The following is a 19898-nucleotide window of genomic DNA, read 5'->3' as shown; positions in this document are numbered from 1 at the left end:
AATGGATGCTTTTGTCTTTGCCTCATTCTACAAACTCGCTAAGGGATGTTGGCCTGCCGTTATCAGTTTATCCATGACTGTGTTACGTGCAATATATGGTTATGAAATGTGGAGAATTATTCTTTCACCATTAGGTTCTTGATGTGTGAAGTTGAAGAGCCAGTGGAATTGAATCCATAAATTCCATTTATTACGACTGAAAAACAGCTTGCCCATTTGTTCATGCTATCCTTGTGGGCCAACAGAACAAAATGGCATCAAACAGTTTTAAATTCCCTTTGTTGGCCTGGCTGAGCTACTTTCTAAAGAGGGCGTTCCCTACTGTGTCATTTCCTTTAGCCTTAGATTTGAAGATGTTTCCCAACATGCGAGCATGTATATTCAAGAATGCAAATAGCTAAAAGAGGAAAACACACAATTATATATTCTCAACAGTAAGCATGCAGCAGTGTGTGCAACCAGATAAAATTAAAAGTGGAACGACACAAAATCAAATATATGTGACACAAAGAAACATTGAAACCCTGAATAAAAAATAAAAACATTATAGTAATAAGTTTCATATAAGAATTAGGTGATACAAAGAAAATACAATTTTCCCTCAAATTAATTAGAAATTCAATAAAATTTACCACCAAAAAGACGCAAGAAAAAAATTTAACTGAAAACTTTAAGGTAGGGTAAAGTTTTGGTTAAAATAGGATTTACTGTCTAAACAAAATGAACTATATCCTCCAGATGAACAGAACATTATAGGTGGCTAACGCATGTAGCTGCTACAGTTTGGGTGACTGAAAGAATTTCCTTTTAAAACCAAAGTCTTGCTAACAATTGGTTCAATTGGATTCAACATTACATGGAGAAAATCCAATTTACATTTTTATTCATGATATTATGACATTAAGCTAAATTTGCAAAATTTTAAAAAACACTAAAAGAAAGTTGGTGAACGATAGGTCAATCAAACTAACTGTAACTTACAGGTTTTGTTAAACTTCTATATTTTCTTTATCATTGCTGATTAAAACAATCGTGTCCTCTAACGTCACCTGCTTCTTTCCTTTACATTTTTACCTTGTCTCTCTTTAAGCTCCCAATCCCACGCTGCTCCCATGTCTGTTTCATTTGAAATAAAACCAAATTAATGTCTGATAAAGCTTACATATCATATTCCACTTGTGGAAGTAAATCTATTTTAGCCTCATCTTGGCACAGTTCTGAGTTTAGATTTGTTGTGAAGGCATCAGCAGATTACTGATTCACCAGGATTTCCTCTCCCTTCTCTACTTTAGCTATGATCTCTGCCTTTTCCTTCATCTTCATCAGAGACTGAACTCTGTCCTCCCAGCCTGTCTTGGCCTCCTGTTCCTCTCCTTTAATGAGCATGTCGATGTATTCTGGAGTGGTAAGGGGATTTGGGTTCAGGACTATCTCTTTCAGTCTGTTCAGACACTTTGCAGCCTCTGCAATCAGTTTCACCACATCATCCTGCATAGATCGATACTCCATCATCAGATTTTTCATCAGCTCCTCTAAGGTTACCTTCTGTCCAAAGGCTTTCTCGTATTTTTCTTTCAGTTCTTTCACTGTTCTCTTCTCATAAATTTCCTGATATTTCCACATGAAGTCCTGGTTACGATGCACATTCCAGAAACATTTCCCTGGACACACCTGACAGTATCCAGAATCTTTGTCCATTGCGTTACATCCTTTTTTATCCTCATCTTTTGGTATGTTACAAGGGTAGTGACAGGTAACATGACACTGCATGCAGTTGGTGATAAACGTCCCAGTGTCAGGAATATCAACCTGCTTATTTGTTCTTACAGTAACATGAAACTCAAAGTTCTCATTGTTTCTGATTTCTGCTTCATGCTCTTTGAGTTTGTCATTCGTCTCCCTGATATCCTCTAGCTTGGCTAAGCCCAGTTTAACCTGCTTCTGCAGCTCCTCCACTGTACTTTCCAGGTGCTTTCTTTCTTTCAGGACCTCATTGGTCATTGTCAATCTTATGGTTTTGATGTTTGCTAAACTAGCAAAGAAACCAGCCATGTTCTTTGTCCCCATGTTCCAATACTCAAAGGTTTTCTCTTCATTGGACCAGATCTTTGCCACTAAGGATTTGTTGTTAGCAAACAGCACTGAGTTATTGAATTTGAAGTGAACTGGCAGCCCGTCTGCACCTTTAGGACATGGGACACCGGACACTTTGATGGCCTCTACAACTGGTTGCTGCTGCTCGTCTGCAAACGTCACCAGGATCCTGATGTTTTCTGCCACATCTTTGCCAAAGATTGAGAGTGCTGAATCAAACACATATCTTTGTGTTGATGTCAGTTCAGTTAGACCAGCCTGAACTACGAAACACACAGTATCAACTTCACCAACACCTTCCTGGTTAGCAAAGAGGTTACGCAGCTGCTCTGTGATCTCCTTGTCTCTGTCTACGCCGCCGATTCCCCCAAAGCCTGGAGTGTCTATGATGGTGAGGGAGTAGTTCACCCTGAATCCCTCCTGGTGGTAGAGTTTGTACACTGTGATTTCTGATGTCTGACTGTGAACCTGTGAGTCTGACTGACCTTCATCCACTAACTTAAACCGAAACGAGTCTTCCCATCTAACGCCTAGGACGTAGTTTATCATCGCATTGATGACAGTGGACTTCCCAGCACCTGCAGCTCCAAGAACCATGATGTTTCTGTTACAATTCATAGATTTCTCTCCAAAAGTGAAACTCTTACAGCCATTAATGTTGATCTGTTTCTGTTCTAGATGAAGTTTGTAAATTGGGGTGCAGCCGGTTTGTGACGTTATTAGAGTGCTTTTCCCTTTGACAACATCAGCCAATCGTTGAGCTTCAGGCTTTGAATCAGTGCAGGTCTGATTTGTTCCCGGTACAACAGACTGATAAAACTTTGTAGCTAACCTAATTAACTCTCTCAGTGGGAGAATATTGAGCCAATGCAACCACAGAGCGATATCAACCAGAACCAGCAGAGTTGTTTCCAGTGAGTTTGTCAAAATGAACACTGCAGTGACGGTTAGTGTTAATGCTCCTGATATCTTTGGATCGTCCAAAGCTGGAATTACCACATCTGAAACTTGCTTTCCTGCTTTCATTAAGTCAGTCACAGTGATGATGTTCTGCCAGAGTAACAAAACTATTACAACAAGAGCAAAGAAGAGAGGTGTGGTCAATAACAGGCACATCCTGATTGTCAGTGTTGGTTCTCCTTCGGTGTCAATCTGCCTGTAGTCAGAAGAAAACAGAAACAATGATGAAACTGGAAAAACCTGTTACTTTTATGTCTAATCAAGATTCAAAATTCACCTACACAGCCAATGAGCTAATGAATTCAAAACATCAATCCTCCATGTTTATGGGCTTCCTGGGAAAAATAAAGCTTTCAAACAAAGTAAAAACTTTAACAAAATGTAAATTTTCCTAATGTCTGATTTTGTTGCCACATAAATGTGTTAGGATTAAATCTTTCATTAGTCTTAATGGTTCAATATTAAATCATGCTATTATGATGAAACATAAATTTGTCTGAGAACTGCTTGGCCACATCTTACTGCAAAATACTATACAACATAAAATGTACTGTGACATTCAATCAGTTAGGATATGTGCTCTGATGAGGCTCATATGTTAGATTAAAATTTGAAAAAGGTCTCACAAAATCAGTAATTTTTAGGCTGGAACATTGCAACATCCTGGAAGAACTGAAAATCACAATGAAATCAAAGTCCTCTGAAATATATATTTGGTTTTTAGCTATTAATGTCAGTATGAAAGATATTTGGTCTCTTGAGTCTGTTGAGCTTATGATTATTCATAACAAACCTTGGTCTGTTGTTGGCAACAATTTGCAGATCCAGATGATCTCAAAATGTTTGATTTGCAACAGTGACAGATTCCTGAAAAAACACAGAATCTATTTGCATATTGTTCTGCTGAAGGGAAACTTTCAGGTATTTCTAAATGAAATCAGGAAAACATGACTGATAAATGGATCATTAAATGCACCATGAAATGAACAATGTCTGAAACAGAAGTTAGAAATCTGAACACCAAAATGAAGTTTAAGATCAGAAGGAAGAGAAAAATAAGTCAGATAAAAATACAAAAGTAAGATTTAGACTGGGATGTGAAACATTGCACTAAATCATCACTCTGCTAAAATCTGACTAATGTATTTAAAAATAATAAACCTTTGCATAGATCAAAATAAAATGATACAAACCTTTGTTGAATGTTCTCTGCTGTCTGTAGATCAGGTTCTGCAGAGTGTTGAGTTTTGCGAAACTGGATCAATTCACAAAAATATGGGAAAAGTAGTGACTGTGTGGGATTTGGTTTTAAAGAAACTATTAGCTACAGATCCTCTGATTCAGGACTGATGTCCTGCAGCTGTCAGATGTGTCCCTGGTCCAACACACCTGAAACATCTGGCTGAATTACTTCATTAATTTGTAACTGGGTTCTACAGATTCCTGCTTAGGGCCCAATCACAGATTCAGGTGTGCTGGCAGAGACACATCGAAAAGCAGTTCTACATCAGGTTGATGAAAACAAATTCATCATTGCTCAAAGACTTACCTCCTGGTACTCTTCAGAGACGATGAGAGCCAGTTCTGTGAGCTTTCAAGCTCGCTTCTTTTTATGTACAAAGACTTGCAAACACACACCTACTTTTACTGAGAATGAAACAAAAACCATCATAAATATTCTGGCTCAAATTCAACAATACAGAAAATATTTGAACCCGTCCTTTCCTCAAGCAAGTGAAATGTTTGCATACTTCCTGGTAGCAACCAGAAAGCAGATTAACTTGTATAAAAACTCTGTAAAGTGTGGAATTTATCAGAGTTCAAGGTACATTTAGCCTTTGTCTCAATACAAGAAAATATCTTTTCCAACATGAATAACACGTTAACAAAACCTTTGGAGGAATAACTACGAGGCTTATTTCAGAGATTTTATCTCATCAAGATCAAAATGTGATTGAGAAGAAGGTAAAAGTTGAGAGTGGGGATGTTGGGAGTTTGTGCATAATGTCTGTTTCATGCACATTATTCAAGTAGTAACAGTATCAATTTAAATGTAAAAAATATCAATGTCCTCAAATATCTTTAGTCATTCAATATTAGTTCAAGATAAATTAATAGTTTAAGATGACCAAATCACTCAAAACGATTCTGCTCTACATTTGAATGATTGAAAATTTGCTTGACGTTTGTGAAAACCCCTTATGAGTCAGAAAGAAAAGAAACAAAATAACTTTGCTTAGCAAAAGTAAAAGTTATCAATACAGGGAAGTAAAACCAGGATAATAGAGAACATCGCCTGCTTTTAGTGACAATCCCTAGCAGAGACCATTGCGCTCTGGAAAGAGGCTGGACTTTGTGGACACAGTTCTTGGTTTCAGCATGAAATCATTTGATGACACAGTTACCCCATATTCCATCTGCCATAAATTAGAAAACAAGGCCTTAGGTCTTCTTAAGATCCATAAAACGTGTAAACCAAAGAAACACTCTGATAGCTCACTATTTATTTAAAATGATCCCATTTCTAAAAACTGTTCAAATTCTGTTTAAAATGGTCAGAGCTTGTGCCAGATTTTGAGGCATGTGGTTCAGTCAGTTTGGGGAAAAACATTTCAAGTTCCTGGAGTATTTTCAGTTCTACTGATATTTGGTGCAGCAAATTTTTCTCTACATCTTCCTCAACTATATCTGCATTTCCTTTCTGTTCTTCTGTTGCACATTTTCAATTAACATTCATGATGGTTCAGGTCACATATTTCTGGGAGCATTAGTTTTAATTATACAATCCATACATTATATAATCACGCTTATCCTGTCGAGATTTCCTGGCAAATGATTATTTCAGTACATGCAAACCAAAGAAGCAAACTGCCATGCTTCTGTGGGATTCAACTTCCTCTTTAAAGTTCAACAAGACTAACATTTCATTTAGTTCAGATCGAGGCTGGTCTGTATTCACACAGAAGTGATTCACTTCAACTGGTTTGGAAGTGAACTAAGACCACCTCAGAAAGTGGGTCTCGGTCCGGTTGATTGGTCGGCGCCAGAGTTTGCTTGAGTGCATTAACTCCTGCACAAAAGGGAGAAATGATGACAGGAGAAAAACTCTGGTTCGTCTAAAGCTGGCCAGGTGTGTCAGGTGTAAATTCACCCTAAGAGGCCAAATTCTGAGACTTTATTGCACCGACATCTAAATGTGGTGATTGGATAGAAAGTTAAAACTACATCCAGTAATGGTGGGTATATAGGAGTTTGTGCATAATTTGTTTTCATGCACATTATTCACTCAGTAACAGCATGGATTTAAAAGATGCACTCATGTCCTCTGAAGTCTTTAGTCAATCAGTTGATTTTGTTCAGAATAAACAAAATTTAACTAAATTTACAGAGATCTGTCTGTAGTGTGAACTGGACGTTACACTGAGGAAATGAGGAAGGGAGGGTCAGTGGAGAGCAGCGGAGTTGAGCCTTTTTTCATTTAGTGTCATCAACAGAAAGAGAAAAAGGCCGGAAGAGACGATAATTAAAATGACGTTGATAGTTTTAATTTATCGCATTTATTAATTGATTTATCGCTTATTGCGACAGGCCTAGCATTAAGGAAAAAATAAGTTTGTGGAATTAGTTTCATTTTGTTTTGTAGGATTTTTTTCTCCATAACGTCCTTCACCTCATCAATATTTTCATTTGTCCTTTCTGTTTGTCTTTAACACTCAACATGGTGGTAAAGTTCACTTGTCTTTGTTAGCGTTGTCTTTAAATAGATTTTCATTTATATTACACATTTGGAAGATGTTTGCACCATGTTGGTCTATTCACACCTAATTTAACCTGCCTGAGCTCAAACAACTTATATGAACAAAAATATTTCGAAATCATTTTACTATAATAAATACTATCAGAATGGTGTTAGTATTTCAGCTGAATCAGTTAAAAAATCAATTTTATTTTAAGTTTGTGTCCATTTGATTTCCTTAATAAAATCAATCAATCAATCAAATTTTATTTGTATAGCACATTTTAGCATCAAGGCATTTCAAAGTGATTTACATCAAATCAAACACAAAAACAAAATGCAACACAGAATCAATAATCAAAACACAACATTAAATCAGATTCCGTTAATAAATCTGGAATTGATTACGTTTCAAATAAAACTCTAAACAAGTGGGTTTTTAGTTGAGATTTAAAGGAAGTCAGTGTTTCAGCTGTTTTACAGTTTTCTGGAAGTTTGTTCCAGATTTGTGGTGCATAGATGCTAAATGCTGCTTCTCCTCGTTTGGTTCTGGTTCTGGGGATGCAGAGCAGAACCAGAACCAGAACCTCAGAGTTCTGGAAGGTTGATACAACAGCAGCAGATCTTTAATGTATTGTGGTGCTAAACCATTCAGCGATTTATAAACTAACAACAGTATTTTAAAGTCTATTCTTTGAGCTACAGGGAGCCAGTGGAGAGACTTTAAAACTGGTGTTATGTGCTCTATCTTCCTGGTTTTAGTCAGAACTGCAGCAGCAGCATTCTGGATCAGCTGCAGCTGTTTGATTGATTTGTTGGACAGACCTGTGAAGACGCCGTTACAATAATCAATACGACTGAAGATAAACGCATGGATGAGTTTCTCTAGATCTGGCTGAGACATTAGTCCTTTAATCCTGGAAATGTTCTTCAGGTGATAGAAGGCCGACTTTCTCAATCTTTGAAAGCCAAAGATTAAGAATAGCTTGTGAATTAGATTCATCCCAGGTAAAAACATTTTCTCCAAGCCTTGTAGTAACTTGTGGCATCTCTTTTGTTGAGTTTAAAAACTCTACATGTTTATCTGAAAACTGTTTACAAAACTACTTTTCTATGGAGAATATATTCAAGTTTCAAGTTTTTGCCGACAGACTCACTGCACATTTTCCAAACAGAAAGCTAAAGTGCATACATGTTACGATGTATTCCTGGTAAGGTAAAGTTTACACCAAACCTCAAACGGTGACAACTTATATTTACCGCTTTCAACCAAACAAAAGAAGAAACAACCGGTTTCATTTATTATGGAGAAACAAAAACTCCTTAGACTACAACTAAAACAGACTGAGTCTTAAAGCAATAAGACAAAACTGAGAAAAAATAAATAAGATTACAGGACAAAGTCATGCCAATGTGTGTTAGGTTTCCTTTAGGTTCTAACTTTATATAAATGAATCAAGAGTAGAAAAAAGAAAACAGGTTCTATATGAACAAAGCAACTAACTTCAGAATAATCATTTGGGTACAACGGCTAAAGATTATATTCTAATAATCAAATAATGACTCAGACACTTACCTGCATGGTCACCAGATGGCGCCATTGTGTTTGAATCGTTCTTTTAACAGCAGGAAAGATGAAACTGAAAGTGGCAGAGTATTTTTCAAACACCAAAATTAACTTCATATTGATGCAGAACATAAATATTATCAGTTTGAATTATTGATAATTGTAGTAGATGATGCTGGTGAGTAAAGATACCTGTTTCTGAAATATTTAGATTGAATATCAAACTATTGGGTAACTGGCTTTAATTTTTTTTTTGTTGAAGTCTAATTGAAAGATCTTATTTTAACTCCCAAACATCAGTTCATTATTTATGTCAGTATAAGTCACTTTAAATTTAAATCGAGGTTTATGAAAGTGATCATTTTAAAGTGAATGTTCTTCCTGCTGCTTTTTAACTTATTTGTCAAAGTGTTAGCTGCCATTTTCCCCATTTTACATCTTTACATTGTAGCATCAAAACTGATTTTCAGTCTTGATCTTCAGATTCCAACATGCTTGTTGTATCAAAACATTTCCAGATTACAGATTACATCACCACAGCAGAAGCAGATTCACAAGTAAAACAGAAAAAACACAAAGTATAATGATTTTCAGAATCCTTCAGAGCGCATTTATCTGAATGGACTCTCAGCAGAGATTCAGAACTTCCAAAAACAGCATGAGCCAAACAGTTAGCATCAACAGTTAGCATCAAAAGCTAGCATCAACAGCTAGCCATCTGCTAGCAACGACCAGCAGCAGCTCTTACCTTGAGACGTCTTCCAGGTATTGCTTCACCTACCTTTAGATGAGTCCAGCAGATCCTCACTTGATTGTAGCGATTCCTCTTTAACATCCATCCTCAATCTGCTGCCGATTCCTGATGCCATTTCTGTTTCTCAGATGATTCAGCAGCCAAACAAAACGCAAATGTGTCATGTGTCTTAAGGAGCATTAGCTTTAAATCTATATTCACCATAATTAATAATCCTACCACCTGACTTTCCTTTGAAGGAACAACTTCCACACATACTATGCAGCTAATATATAGACCTGATTTAAATAATCTCATACAACTCAGAAAAATATTTTAACATCATTCAACTGAAGTAAATACTAAAATGAAACACATAATAGCAGTTAGCCCAGAATACTTCACTGAAATGTCAGTCAAATCAAACCCATTTTCAGTTTTGTTAGTTTATGTCCAAGATTAATTCATTGGTCCTGATAGAAGTTCTTAGAATCACAAAGGAACATTATTTAGACTCCGTAGAGCAGGAGGTCTTTAACTCCAGTCCTACATCAACAACATACTACATGAAGGATTTGATTACCTATATATGTTTTACTGTTTATTTTAATTTTTAGCATACTTTTTTTACAAATCCACAAAGTCCTAATGGAGTATTTGTGTGTAGAATTTAATTTAATAAATGTGTCAATGAATATCCCAAGACCCATGGAACATAATCCACAAGAAAAGGAACAAACCAAAAACCAAAGGAATGTAATAGCATTTATTTTAATGCAATTGAATCCAAATTTTAAGTAGTTACAAAAAAACTGGATTACGCCTTTTCCAAGTCCACAAAACACATGTAGACTGGTTGGGCGAACTCCCAGAACCCTCCAGGACCCTGGTGAGGGTGTAGAGCTGGTCCAGTGTTCCACGACCAGAACCACACTGCTAACAACTTCCTGAATCCAAGGTTGGACAATCCAACAGACCCTCCTCTCCAGGACCCCCGAATAGACCTTGCCAGTGAGGCTTAAGAATGTGACCCCCCTGTAATTGGAGCACACCCTCCGGTCCCCCTTTTTGAACAGGGGGACCACCACCCCAGTCTGCCAATTCACGGGACCTGCCTCCGATGTCCATGCGATATTCCAGAGTTAACCAACACAACCCCACAACATCCAGAGCCTTGAGGAACTCCGGGCGGATCTCATCCACCCCCGGGGCCCTGCCACCAAGGAGCTTTTTGACCACCTCGGCGACCTCGACCCCAGAGATTGGAGAGCCCAACCCAGAGTCCCCAGGCTCAGCTTCCTGAGCCTGGTGGCCATGACTGTACTATGCAGCTTATATATAGACCTGATTTAAATAATCTCATACAACTCAGAATTTTTTTTTAATATCATTCAACTGATCTCCAGCCCTGTCCTCATCACCACCCACGGGACCCTCCTCTCCAGGAGGAGGGCCCCGTTGGTGGGACTGAGGAGGTCTTAGAAGTATTCTGCCCACCAGTCCACAACATCCCGAGTTGAGGTCAGCAGCACACCATCCCCACTGTAAACAATGTTGTTGCTGCACTTCTTCCCCCTCCTGAGACGCCGGATGGTGGACCAGAATCGCCTCGAAGCCGTACGGAAGTCTTTCTCCATGGCCTCTCCAAACTCCTCCCACTCCCAAGTTTTTGCCTCAGCAACCACCCGAGCCACATGCCGCTTCACCAGTACCCATCAGCTGCTTCCGGAGTCCCACAGGCCAAAAAGGCCCGATAGGACTCCTTCTTCAGCCTGACGGCTTCCCTCACTGAAGATGTCCACCACAAGTTTGAGGGTTGCCGCCACGACAGGCACCAGCCTCTCACCATGGACAACTCCAGAGTGGAAGTATGTCCAGCCCCTCTCAAGGAGACTGGTTCCAGGACCAGAGCCATGAGTGGTGGAGAGACCGACTATTTAGTCGGAACCTCTCAACCTGACACACTAGCTCCGGCTCCTTCCCCAACAGAGGTGACATTCCACATCTCAAGAGCAAACATCTGCAAACGACGATGAGACCACCTGGGCCACCCTCCCAAGGCCGTCACCCATTTCACATTGACCCAACCCGTTTGGTCCCTCTCATAGGTCGTTGGCCCATGGGAGGGGGGACAAACATTTCCTCTTTGGGCTGAGCCCGGCTGGGCTCCATGGGTAAAAGCCCATGGAGCACGCCATCGTGCCCCTCCTCAGCCTGGCTCCAGAGTGGGGCCCCGGTGACCCGCATCTGGGTGAGGGAAGACAAAGTCCAAAGCTCTTTTCCATCATCAGGGTCTTGGGTCTGCACGTTGTCTGGTCTCTCACCTTGTACCTGTGTCTTGGGTGACCCTACCAGGGGCATGAAGCCCCAGACAGCAGAGATCCTAGGATCATTGAGCCCCTTAAACCCCTCCACCACCATAAGGTGACAGCCCGAGAGGCTGCAACTTCTGAAACAAAAGCAGCAGATCTTTAATGTATTTTGGATGAATATTAACATGGAGCAATGACATTCACGGACTGCAATGCTGGGCTTCACTCGGCACATCTTAAGGGTGAAACAGAGAGAAGCAAATAATGGATGCTTTTGTCTTTGTCTCATTCTACAAACTCGCTAAGGGATGTTGGCCTGCCGTTATCAGTTTATCCAGGACTGTGTTACGTAATATATGGTTATGAAATGTGGAGAATTATTCTTTCACCATTAGGTTCTTGATGTGTGAAGTTGAAGAGCCAGTGGAATTGAATCCATAAATTCCATTTATTACGACTGAAAAACAGCTTGCCCATTTGTTCATGCTATCTTTATGGGCCAACAGAACAAAATGGCATCAAACAGTTTTAAATTCCCTTTGTTGGCCTGGCTGAGCTACTTTCTAAAGAGGCGTTCCCTACTGTGTCATTTCCTTTAGCCTTAGATTTGAAGATGTTTCCCAACATGCAGTATGTATATTCAAGAATGCAAATAGCTAAAAGAGGAAAACACACAATTATATATTCTCAACAGTAAGCATGCAGCAGTGTGTGCAACCAGATAAAATTAAAAGTGGAACGACACAAAATCAAATATATGTGACACAAAGAAACATTGAAGCCCTGAATATAAACTAAAAACATTATAGCAATAAGTTTCATATAAGAATCAGGTGATACAAAGAAAATACAATTTTCCCTCAAATTAATTAGAAATTCAATAAAATTTACCACCAAAAAGACGCAAGAAAAAAATTTAACTGAAAACTTTAAGGTAGGGTAAAGTTTTGGTTAAAATAGGATTTACTGTCTAAACAAAATGAACTTTATCCTCCAGATGAACAGAACATTATAGGTGGCTAAATGTAGCTGCTACAGTTTGGGTGACTGAAAGAATTTCCTTTTAAAACCAAAGTCTTGCTAACAATTGGTTCAATTGGATTCAACATTACATGGAGAAAATCCCATTTACAATTTTATTCATGATATTATGACATTATAAAGCTAAATTTGCAAAATTTTAAAAAACACTAAAAGAAAGTTGGTGAACGATAGGTCAATAAAACTAACTAACTTACAGGTTTTGTTAAACTTCTATATTTTCTTTATCATTGCTGATTAAAACAATCGTGTCCTCTAATGTCACCTGCTTCTTTCCTTTACATTTTTACCTTGTCTCTCTTTAAGCTCCCAATCCCACGCTGCTCCCATGTCTGTTTCATTTGAAATAAACACAAATTAATGTCTGATAAAGCTTACATATCATATTCCACTTGTGGAAGTAAATCTATTTTAGCCTCATCTTGGCACAGTTCTGAGTTTAGATTTGTTGTGAAGGCATCAGCAGATTACTGATTCACCAGGATTTCCTCTCCCTTCTCTACTTTAGCTATGATCTCTGCCTTTTCCTTCATTTTCATCAGAGACTGAACTCTGTCCTCCCAGCCTGTCTTGGCCTCCTGTTCCTCTACTTTAATGAGCATGTCGATGTATTCTGGAGAAATAAGGGGATTTGGGTTCAGGACTATCTCTTTCAGTCTGTTCAGACACTTTGCAGCCTCTGCAGTCAGTTTCACCACATCATCCTGCATAGATCGATACTCCATCATCAGATTTTTCATCAGCTCCTCTAAGGTTACCTTCTGTCCAAAGGCTTTCTCGTATTTTTCTTTCAGTTCTTTCACTGTTCTCTTCTCATAAATTTCCTGATATTCCCACATGAAGGCCTGGTTATGATGCACATTCCAGAAACATTTCCCTGGACACACCTGACAGTATCCAGAATCTTTGTCCATTGCGTTACATCCTTTTTTATCCTCTTCTCTTGGTATGTTACAAGGGTAGTGACAGGTAACATGACACTGCATGCAGTTCAAGACAAACTTCCCAGTGTCAGGAATATCAACTTGCTTATTTGTTCTTACAGTAACCTGAAACTCAAAGTTCTCATTGTTTCTGATTTCTGCTTCATGCTCTTTGAGTTTGTCATTCGTCTCCCTGATATCCTCTAGCTTGGCTAAGCCCAGTTTAACCTGCTTCTGCAGCTCCTCCACTGTACTTTCCAGGTGCTTTCTTTCTTTCAGGACCTCATTGGTCATTGTCAATCTTATGGTTTTGATGTTTGCTAAACTAGCAAAGAAACCAGCCATGTTCTTTGTCCCCATGTTCCAATACTCAAAGGTTTTCTCTTCATTGGACCAGATCTTTGCCACTAAGGATTTGTTGTTAGCAAACAGCACTGAGTTATTGAATTTGAAGTGAACTGGCAGCCCATCTGCACCTTTAGGACATGGGACACCGGACACTTTGATGGCCTCTACAACTGGTTGCTGCTGCTCGTCTGCAAACGTCACCAGGATCCTGATGTTTTCTGCCACATCTTTGCCAAAGATTGAGAGTGCTGAATCAAACACATATCTTTGTGTTGATGTCAGTTCAGTTAGACCAGCCTGAACTACGAAACACACAGTATCAACTTCACCAACACCTTCCTGGTTAGCAAAGAGGTTACGCAGCTGCTCTGTGATCTCCTTGTCTCTGTCTACGCCGCCGATTCCCCCAAAGCCTGGAGTGTCTATGATGGTGAGGGAGTAGTTCACCCTGAATCCCTCCTGGTGGTAGAGTTTGTACACTGTGATTTCTGATGTCTGACTGTGAACCTGTGAGTCTGACTGACCTTCATCCACTAACTTAAACCGAAACGAGTCTTCCCATCTAACGCCTAGGACGTAGTTTATCATCGCATTGATGACAGTGGACTTCCCAGCACCTGCAGCTCCAAGAACCATGATGTTTCTGTTACAATTCATAGATTTCTCTCCAAAAGTGAAACTCTTACAGCCATTAATGTTGATCTGTTTCCCTTCTAGATGAAGTTTGTAAATCGGGGTGCAGCTGGTTTGCGACGTTATTAGAGTGCTTTTCCCTTTGACAACATCAGCCAATCGTTGAGCTTCAGGCTTTGAATCAGTGCAGGTCTGATTTGTTCCCGGTACAACAGACTGATAAAACTTTGTAGCTAACCTAATTAACTCTCTCAGTGGGAGAATATTGAGCCAATGCAACCACAGAGCGATATCAACCAGAACCAGCAGAGTTGTTTCCAGTGAGTTTGTCAAAATGAACACTGCAGTGACGGTTAGTGTTAATGCTCCTGATATCTTTGGATCGTCCAAAGCTGGAATTACCACATCTGAAACTTGCTTTCCTGCTTTCATTAAGTCAGTCACAGTGATGATGTTCTGCCAGAGTAACAAAACTATTACAACAAGAGCAAAGAAGAGAGGTGTGGTCAATAACAGGCACATCCTGATTGTCAGTGTTGGTTCTCCTTCGGTGTCAATCTGCCTGTAGTCAGAAGAAAACAGAAACAATGATGAAACTGGAAAAACCTGTTACTTTTATGTCTAATCAAGATTCAAAATTCACCTACACAGCCAATGAGCTAATGAATTCAAAACATCAATCCTCCATGTTTATGGGCTTCCTGGGAAAAATGTGCTAAAGCTTTCAAACAAAGTAAAAACTTTAACAAAATGTAAATTTTCCTAATGTCTGATTTTGTTGCCACATAAATGTGTTAGGATTAAATCTTTCATTAGTCTTAATGGTTCAATATTAAATCATGCTATTATGATGAAACATAAATTTGTCTGAGAACTGCTTGGCCACATCTTACTGCAAAATACTATACAACATAAAATGTACTGTGACATTCAATCAGTTAGGATATGTGCTCTGATGAGGCTCATATGTTAGATTAAAATTTGAAAAAGTCCCACAAAATCAGTAATTTTTAGGCTGGAACATTGCAACATCCTGGAAGAACTGAAAATCACAATGAAATCAAAGTCCTCTGAAATATATATTTGGTTTTAGCTATTAATGTCAGTATGAAAGATATTTGGTCTCTTGAGTCTGTTGAGCTTATGATTATTCATAACAAACCTTGGTCTGTTGTTGGCAACAGTTTGCAGATCCAGATGATCTCAAAATGTTTGATTTGCAACAGTGACAGATTCCTGAAAAAACACAGAATCTATTTGCATATTGTTCTGCTGAAGGGAAACTTTCAGGTATTTCTAAATGAAATCAGGAAAACATGACTGATAAATGGATCATTAAATGCACCATGAAATGAACAATGTCTGAAACAGAAGTTAGAAATCTGAACACCAAAATGAAGTTTAAGATCAGAAGGAAGAGAAAAATAAGTCAGATAAAAATACAAAAAGTAAGATTTAGACTGGGATGTGAAACATTGCACTAAATCATCACTCTGCTAAAATCTGACTAATGTATTTAAAAATAATAAACCTTTGCATAGATTAAAATAAAATGATACAAACCTTTGTTGAATGTTCTCTGCTGTCTGTAGATCAGGTTCTGCAGAGTGTTGAGTTTTGCGAAACTGGATCAATTCACAAAAATATGGGAAAAGTAGTGACTGTGTGGGATTTGGTTTTAAAGAAACTATTAGCTACAGATCCTCTGATTCAGGACTGATGTCCTGCAGCTGCCAGATGTGTCCCTGGTCCAACACACCTGAAACATCTGGCTGAATTACTTCATTAATTTGTAACTGGGTTCTACAGATTCCTGCTTAGGGCCCAATCACAGATTCAGGTGTGCTGGCAGAGACGCATCGAAAAGCAGTTCTACATCAGGTTGATGAAAACAAATTCATCATTGCTCAAAGACTTACCTCCTGGTACTCTTCAGAGACGATGAGAGCCAGTTCTGTGAGCTTTCAAGCTCGCTTCTTTTTATGTACAAAGACTTGCAAACACACACCTACTTTTACTGAGAATGAAACAAAAACCATCATAAATATTCTGGCTCAAATTCAACAATACAGAAAATATTTGAACCTGTCCTTTCCTCAAGCAAGTGAAATGTTTGCATACTTCCTGGTAGCAACCAGAAAGCAGATTAACTTGTATAAAAACTCTGTAAAGTGTGGAATTTATCAGAGTTCAAGGTACATTTAGCCTTTGTCTCAATACAAGAAAATATCTTTTCCAACATGAACAACACATTAAAACCTTTGGAGGAATAACTACGAGGCTTATTTCAGAGATTTTATCTCATCAAGATCAAAATGTGATTGAGAAGAAGGTAAAAGTTGAGAGTGGGGATGTTGGGAGTTTGTGCATAATGTCTGTTTCATGCACATTATTCAAGTAGTAACAGTATCAATTTAAATGTAAAAAATATCAATGTCCTCAAATATCTTTAGTCATTCAATATTAGTTCAAGATAAATTAATAGTTTAAGATGACCAAATCACTCAAAACGATTCTGCTCTACATTTGAATGATTGAAAATTTGCTTGACGTTTGTGAAAACCCCTTATGAGTCAGAAAGAAAAGAAACAAAATAACTTTGCTTAGCAAAAGTAAAAGTTATCAATACAGGGAAGTAAAAACCAGGATAATAGAGAACATCGCCTGCTTTTAGTGACAATCCCTAGCAGAGACCATTGCGCTCTGGAAAGAGGCTGGACTTTGTGGACACAGTTCTTGGTTTCAGCATGAAATCATTTGATGACACAGTTACCCCATATTCCATCTGCCATAAATTAGAAAACAAGGCCTTAGGTCTTCTTAAGATCCATAAAACGTGTAAACAAAAGAAACATTTGATAGCTCACTATTTATTTAAAATGATCCCATTTCTAAAAACTGTTCAAATTCTGTTTAATAATGGTCAGAGCTTGTGCCAGATTTTGAGGCATGTGGTTCAGTCAGTTTGGGGGAAAAAACATTTCAAGTTCCTGGAGTATTTTCAGTTCTACTGATATTTGGTGCAGCAAATTTTTCTCTACATCTTCCTCAACTATATCTGCATTTCCTTTCTGTTCTTCTGTTGCACATTTTCAATTAACATTCATGATGGTTCAGGTCACATATTTCTGGGAGCATTAGTTTTAATTATACAATCCATACATTATATAATCACGCTTATCCTGTCGAGATTTCCTGGCAAATTATTATTTCAGTACATGCAAACCAAAGAAGCAAACTGCCATGCTTCTGTGGGATTCAACTTCCTCTTTAAAGTTCAACAAGACAAACATTTCATTTAGTTCAGATCGAGGCTGGTCTGTATTCACACAGAAGTGATTCACTTCAACTGGTTTGGAAGTGAACTAAGACCACCTCAGAAAGTGGGTCTCGGTCCGGTTGATTGGTCGGCGCCAGAGTTTGCTTGAGTGCATTAACTCCTGCACAAAAGGGAGAAATGATGACAGGAGAAAACTCTGTCTCGTCTAAAGCTGGCCAGGTGTGTCAGGTGTAAATTCACCCTAAGAGGCCAAATTCTGAGACTTTATTGCACCGACATCTAAATGTGGTGATTGGATAGAAAGTTAAAACTACATCCAGTAATGGTGGGTATATAGGAGTTTGTGCATAATTTGTTTTCATGCACATTATTCACTCAGTAACAGCATGGATTTAAAAGATGCACTCATGTCCTCTGAAGTCTTTAGTCAATCAGTTGATTTTGTTCAGAATAAACAAAATTTAACTAAATTTACAGAGATCTGTCTGTAGTGTGAACTGGACATTACACTGAGGAAATGAGGAAGGGAGGGTCAGTGGAGAGCAGCGGAGTTGAGCCTTTTTTCATTTAGTGTCATCAACAGAAAGAGAAAAAGGCCGGAAGAGACGATAATTAAAATGACGTTGATAGTTTTAATTTATCGTACGATTAATTGATTTATCGTTTATTGCGACAGGCCTAGCATTAAGGAAAAAAAAATAAGTTTGTGGAATTAGTTTCATTTTGTTTTGTAGGATTTTTTTCTCCATAACTTCCTTCACCTCATCAATATTTTCATTTGTCCTTTCTGTTTGTCTTTAACACTCAACATGGTGGTAAAGTTCACTTGTCTTCGTTAGCGTTGTCTTTAAATAGATTTTCATTTATATTACACATTTGGAAGATGTTTGCACCATGTTGGTCTATTCACACCTAATTTAACCTGCCTGAGCTCAAACAACTTATATGAACAAAAATCTATTTTATTTTAAGTTTGTGTCCATTTGATTTCCTTAATAAAATCATCCATCCATCCATCCATCCATTATCTGAACACCCTTCTTCCCTAATGGGGTCTGGAGGGTTGCTGGTTCCTCTCCAGCTGCGTCCCGGCGAGGCGGGTCACCCTGGACAGATCGCCAGTCTGTCGAGGGCAACACAGAAAACATACAGGACACACACACACACACACCTAGGGAGAATTTAGAGAAACCAATTAACCTGACAGTCATGTTTTTGGACTGTGGGAGGAAGCCGGAGAACCCGGAGAGAACCCACCATGCACAGGGAGAACATACAAACTCCATGCAGAAAGACCGGCCGAATCAACCCAGGACCTTCTTGCTGCAAGGCAACAGCTCTACCAACTGCGCCACTGTGCAGCCCTTAATAAAATCAATCAATCAAATTTTATTTGTATAGCACATTTTAGCATCAAGGCATTTCAAAGTGATTTACATCAAATCAAACACAAAAACAAAATGCAACATAGAATCAATAATCAAAACACAACATTAAATCAGATTCCGTTAATAAATCTGGAATTGATTACGTTTCAAATAAAACTCTAAACAAGTGGGTTTTTAGTTGAGATTTAAAGGAAGTCAGTGTTTCAGCTGTTTTACAGTTTTCTGGAAGTTTGTTCCAGATTTGTGGTGCATAGATGCTGAATGCTGCTTCTCCTCGTTTGGTTCTGGGGATGCAGAGCAGAACCAGAACCAGAACCTCAGAGTTCTGGAAGGTTGATACAACAGCAGCAGATCTTTAATGTATTGTGGTGCTAAACCATTCAGTGATTTATAAACTAACAACAGTATTTTAAAGTCTATTCTTTGAGCTACAGGGAGCCAGTGGAGGGACTTTAAAACTGGTGTTATGTGCTCTATCTTCCTGGTTTTAGTCAGAACTCCAGCAGCAGCATTCTGGATCAGCTGCAGCTGTTTGATTGATTTGTTGGACAGACCTGTGAAGACGCCGTTACAATAATCAATACGACTGAAGATAAACGCATGGATGAGTTTCTTTAGATCTGGCTGAGACATTAGTCCTTTAATCCTGGAAATGTTCTTCAGGTGATAGAAGGCCGACTTTCTCAATCTTTGAAAGCCAAAGATTGAGAATAGCTGGTGAATTAGATTCATCCCAGGTAAAAACATTTTCTCCAAGCCTTGTAGTAACTTGTGGCATCTCTTTTGTTGAGTTTAAAAACTCTACATGTTTATCTGAAAACTGTTTACAAAACTACTTTTCTATGGAGAATATATTCAAGTTTCAAGTTTTTGCCGACAGACT

At 38.5% G+C, this 19898-nt stretch overlaps 1 protein-coding gene across 2 annotated transcripts; it reads right to left on the bottom strand.

Moving 5' to 3' along the window:
* Nucleotides 1–682: 682 nt before the first annotated feature.
* si:ch73-170d6.2 lies at nt 683–4755 on the bottom strand. Of its 2 annotated transcripts, none has more exons than XM_044135211.1 (4): nt 4604–4755; nt 4248–4309; nt 3848–3921; nt 683–3250 (listed from the first exon to the last, which is right to left on the bottom strand). In XM_044135211.1, exon 4 carries the CDS (start codon nt 3208–3210, stop codon nt 1252–1254), a length of 1959 nt encoding a protein of 652 aa, XP_043991146.1. In that variant the 5' UTR covers nt 3211–3250; nt 3848–3921; nt 4248–4309; nt 4604–4755; the 3' UTR covers nt 683–1251. The 2 variants fall into 2 exon arrangements, with proteins under 2 accessions (XP_043991146.1, XP_043991147.1); XM_044135212.1 differs by having other exon boundaries at nt 683–3246.
* Between the last annotated feature and the right edge of the window lie 15143 nt (nt 4756–19898).

This window comes from Gambusia affinis, linkage group LG12, assembly GCF_019740435.1.
Source record: "Gambusia affinis linkage group LG12, SWU_Gaff_1.0, whole genome shotgun sequence".
Classification (NCBI taxonomy): Eukaryota; Metazoa; Chordata; class Actinopteri; order Cyprinodontiformes; family Poeciliidae; genus Gambusia; species Gambusia affinis.
This window is presented reverse-complemented; position numbering and strand designations above follow the sequence as displayed.

Bases quoted from the DNA above. Each gene is read 5' to 3' on its own strand.
- si:ch73-170d6.2 (XM_044135211.1), bottom strand. From the start codon at position 3,210: ATGTGCCTGTTATTGACCACACCTCTCTTCTTTGCTCTTGTTGTAATA.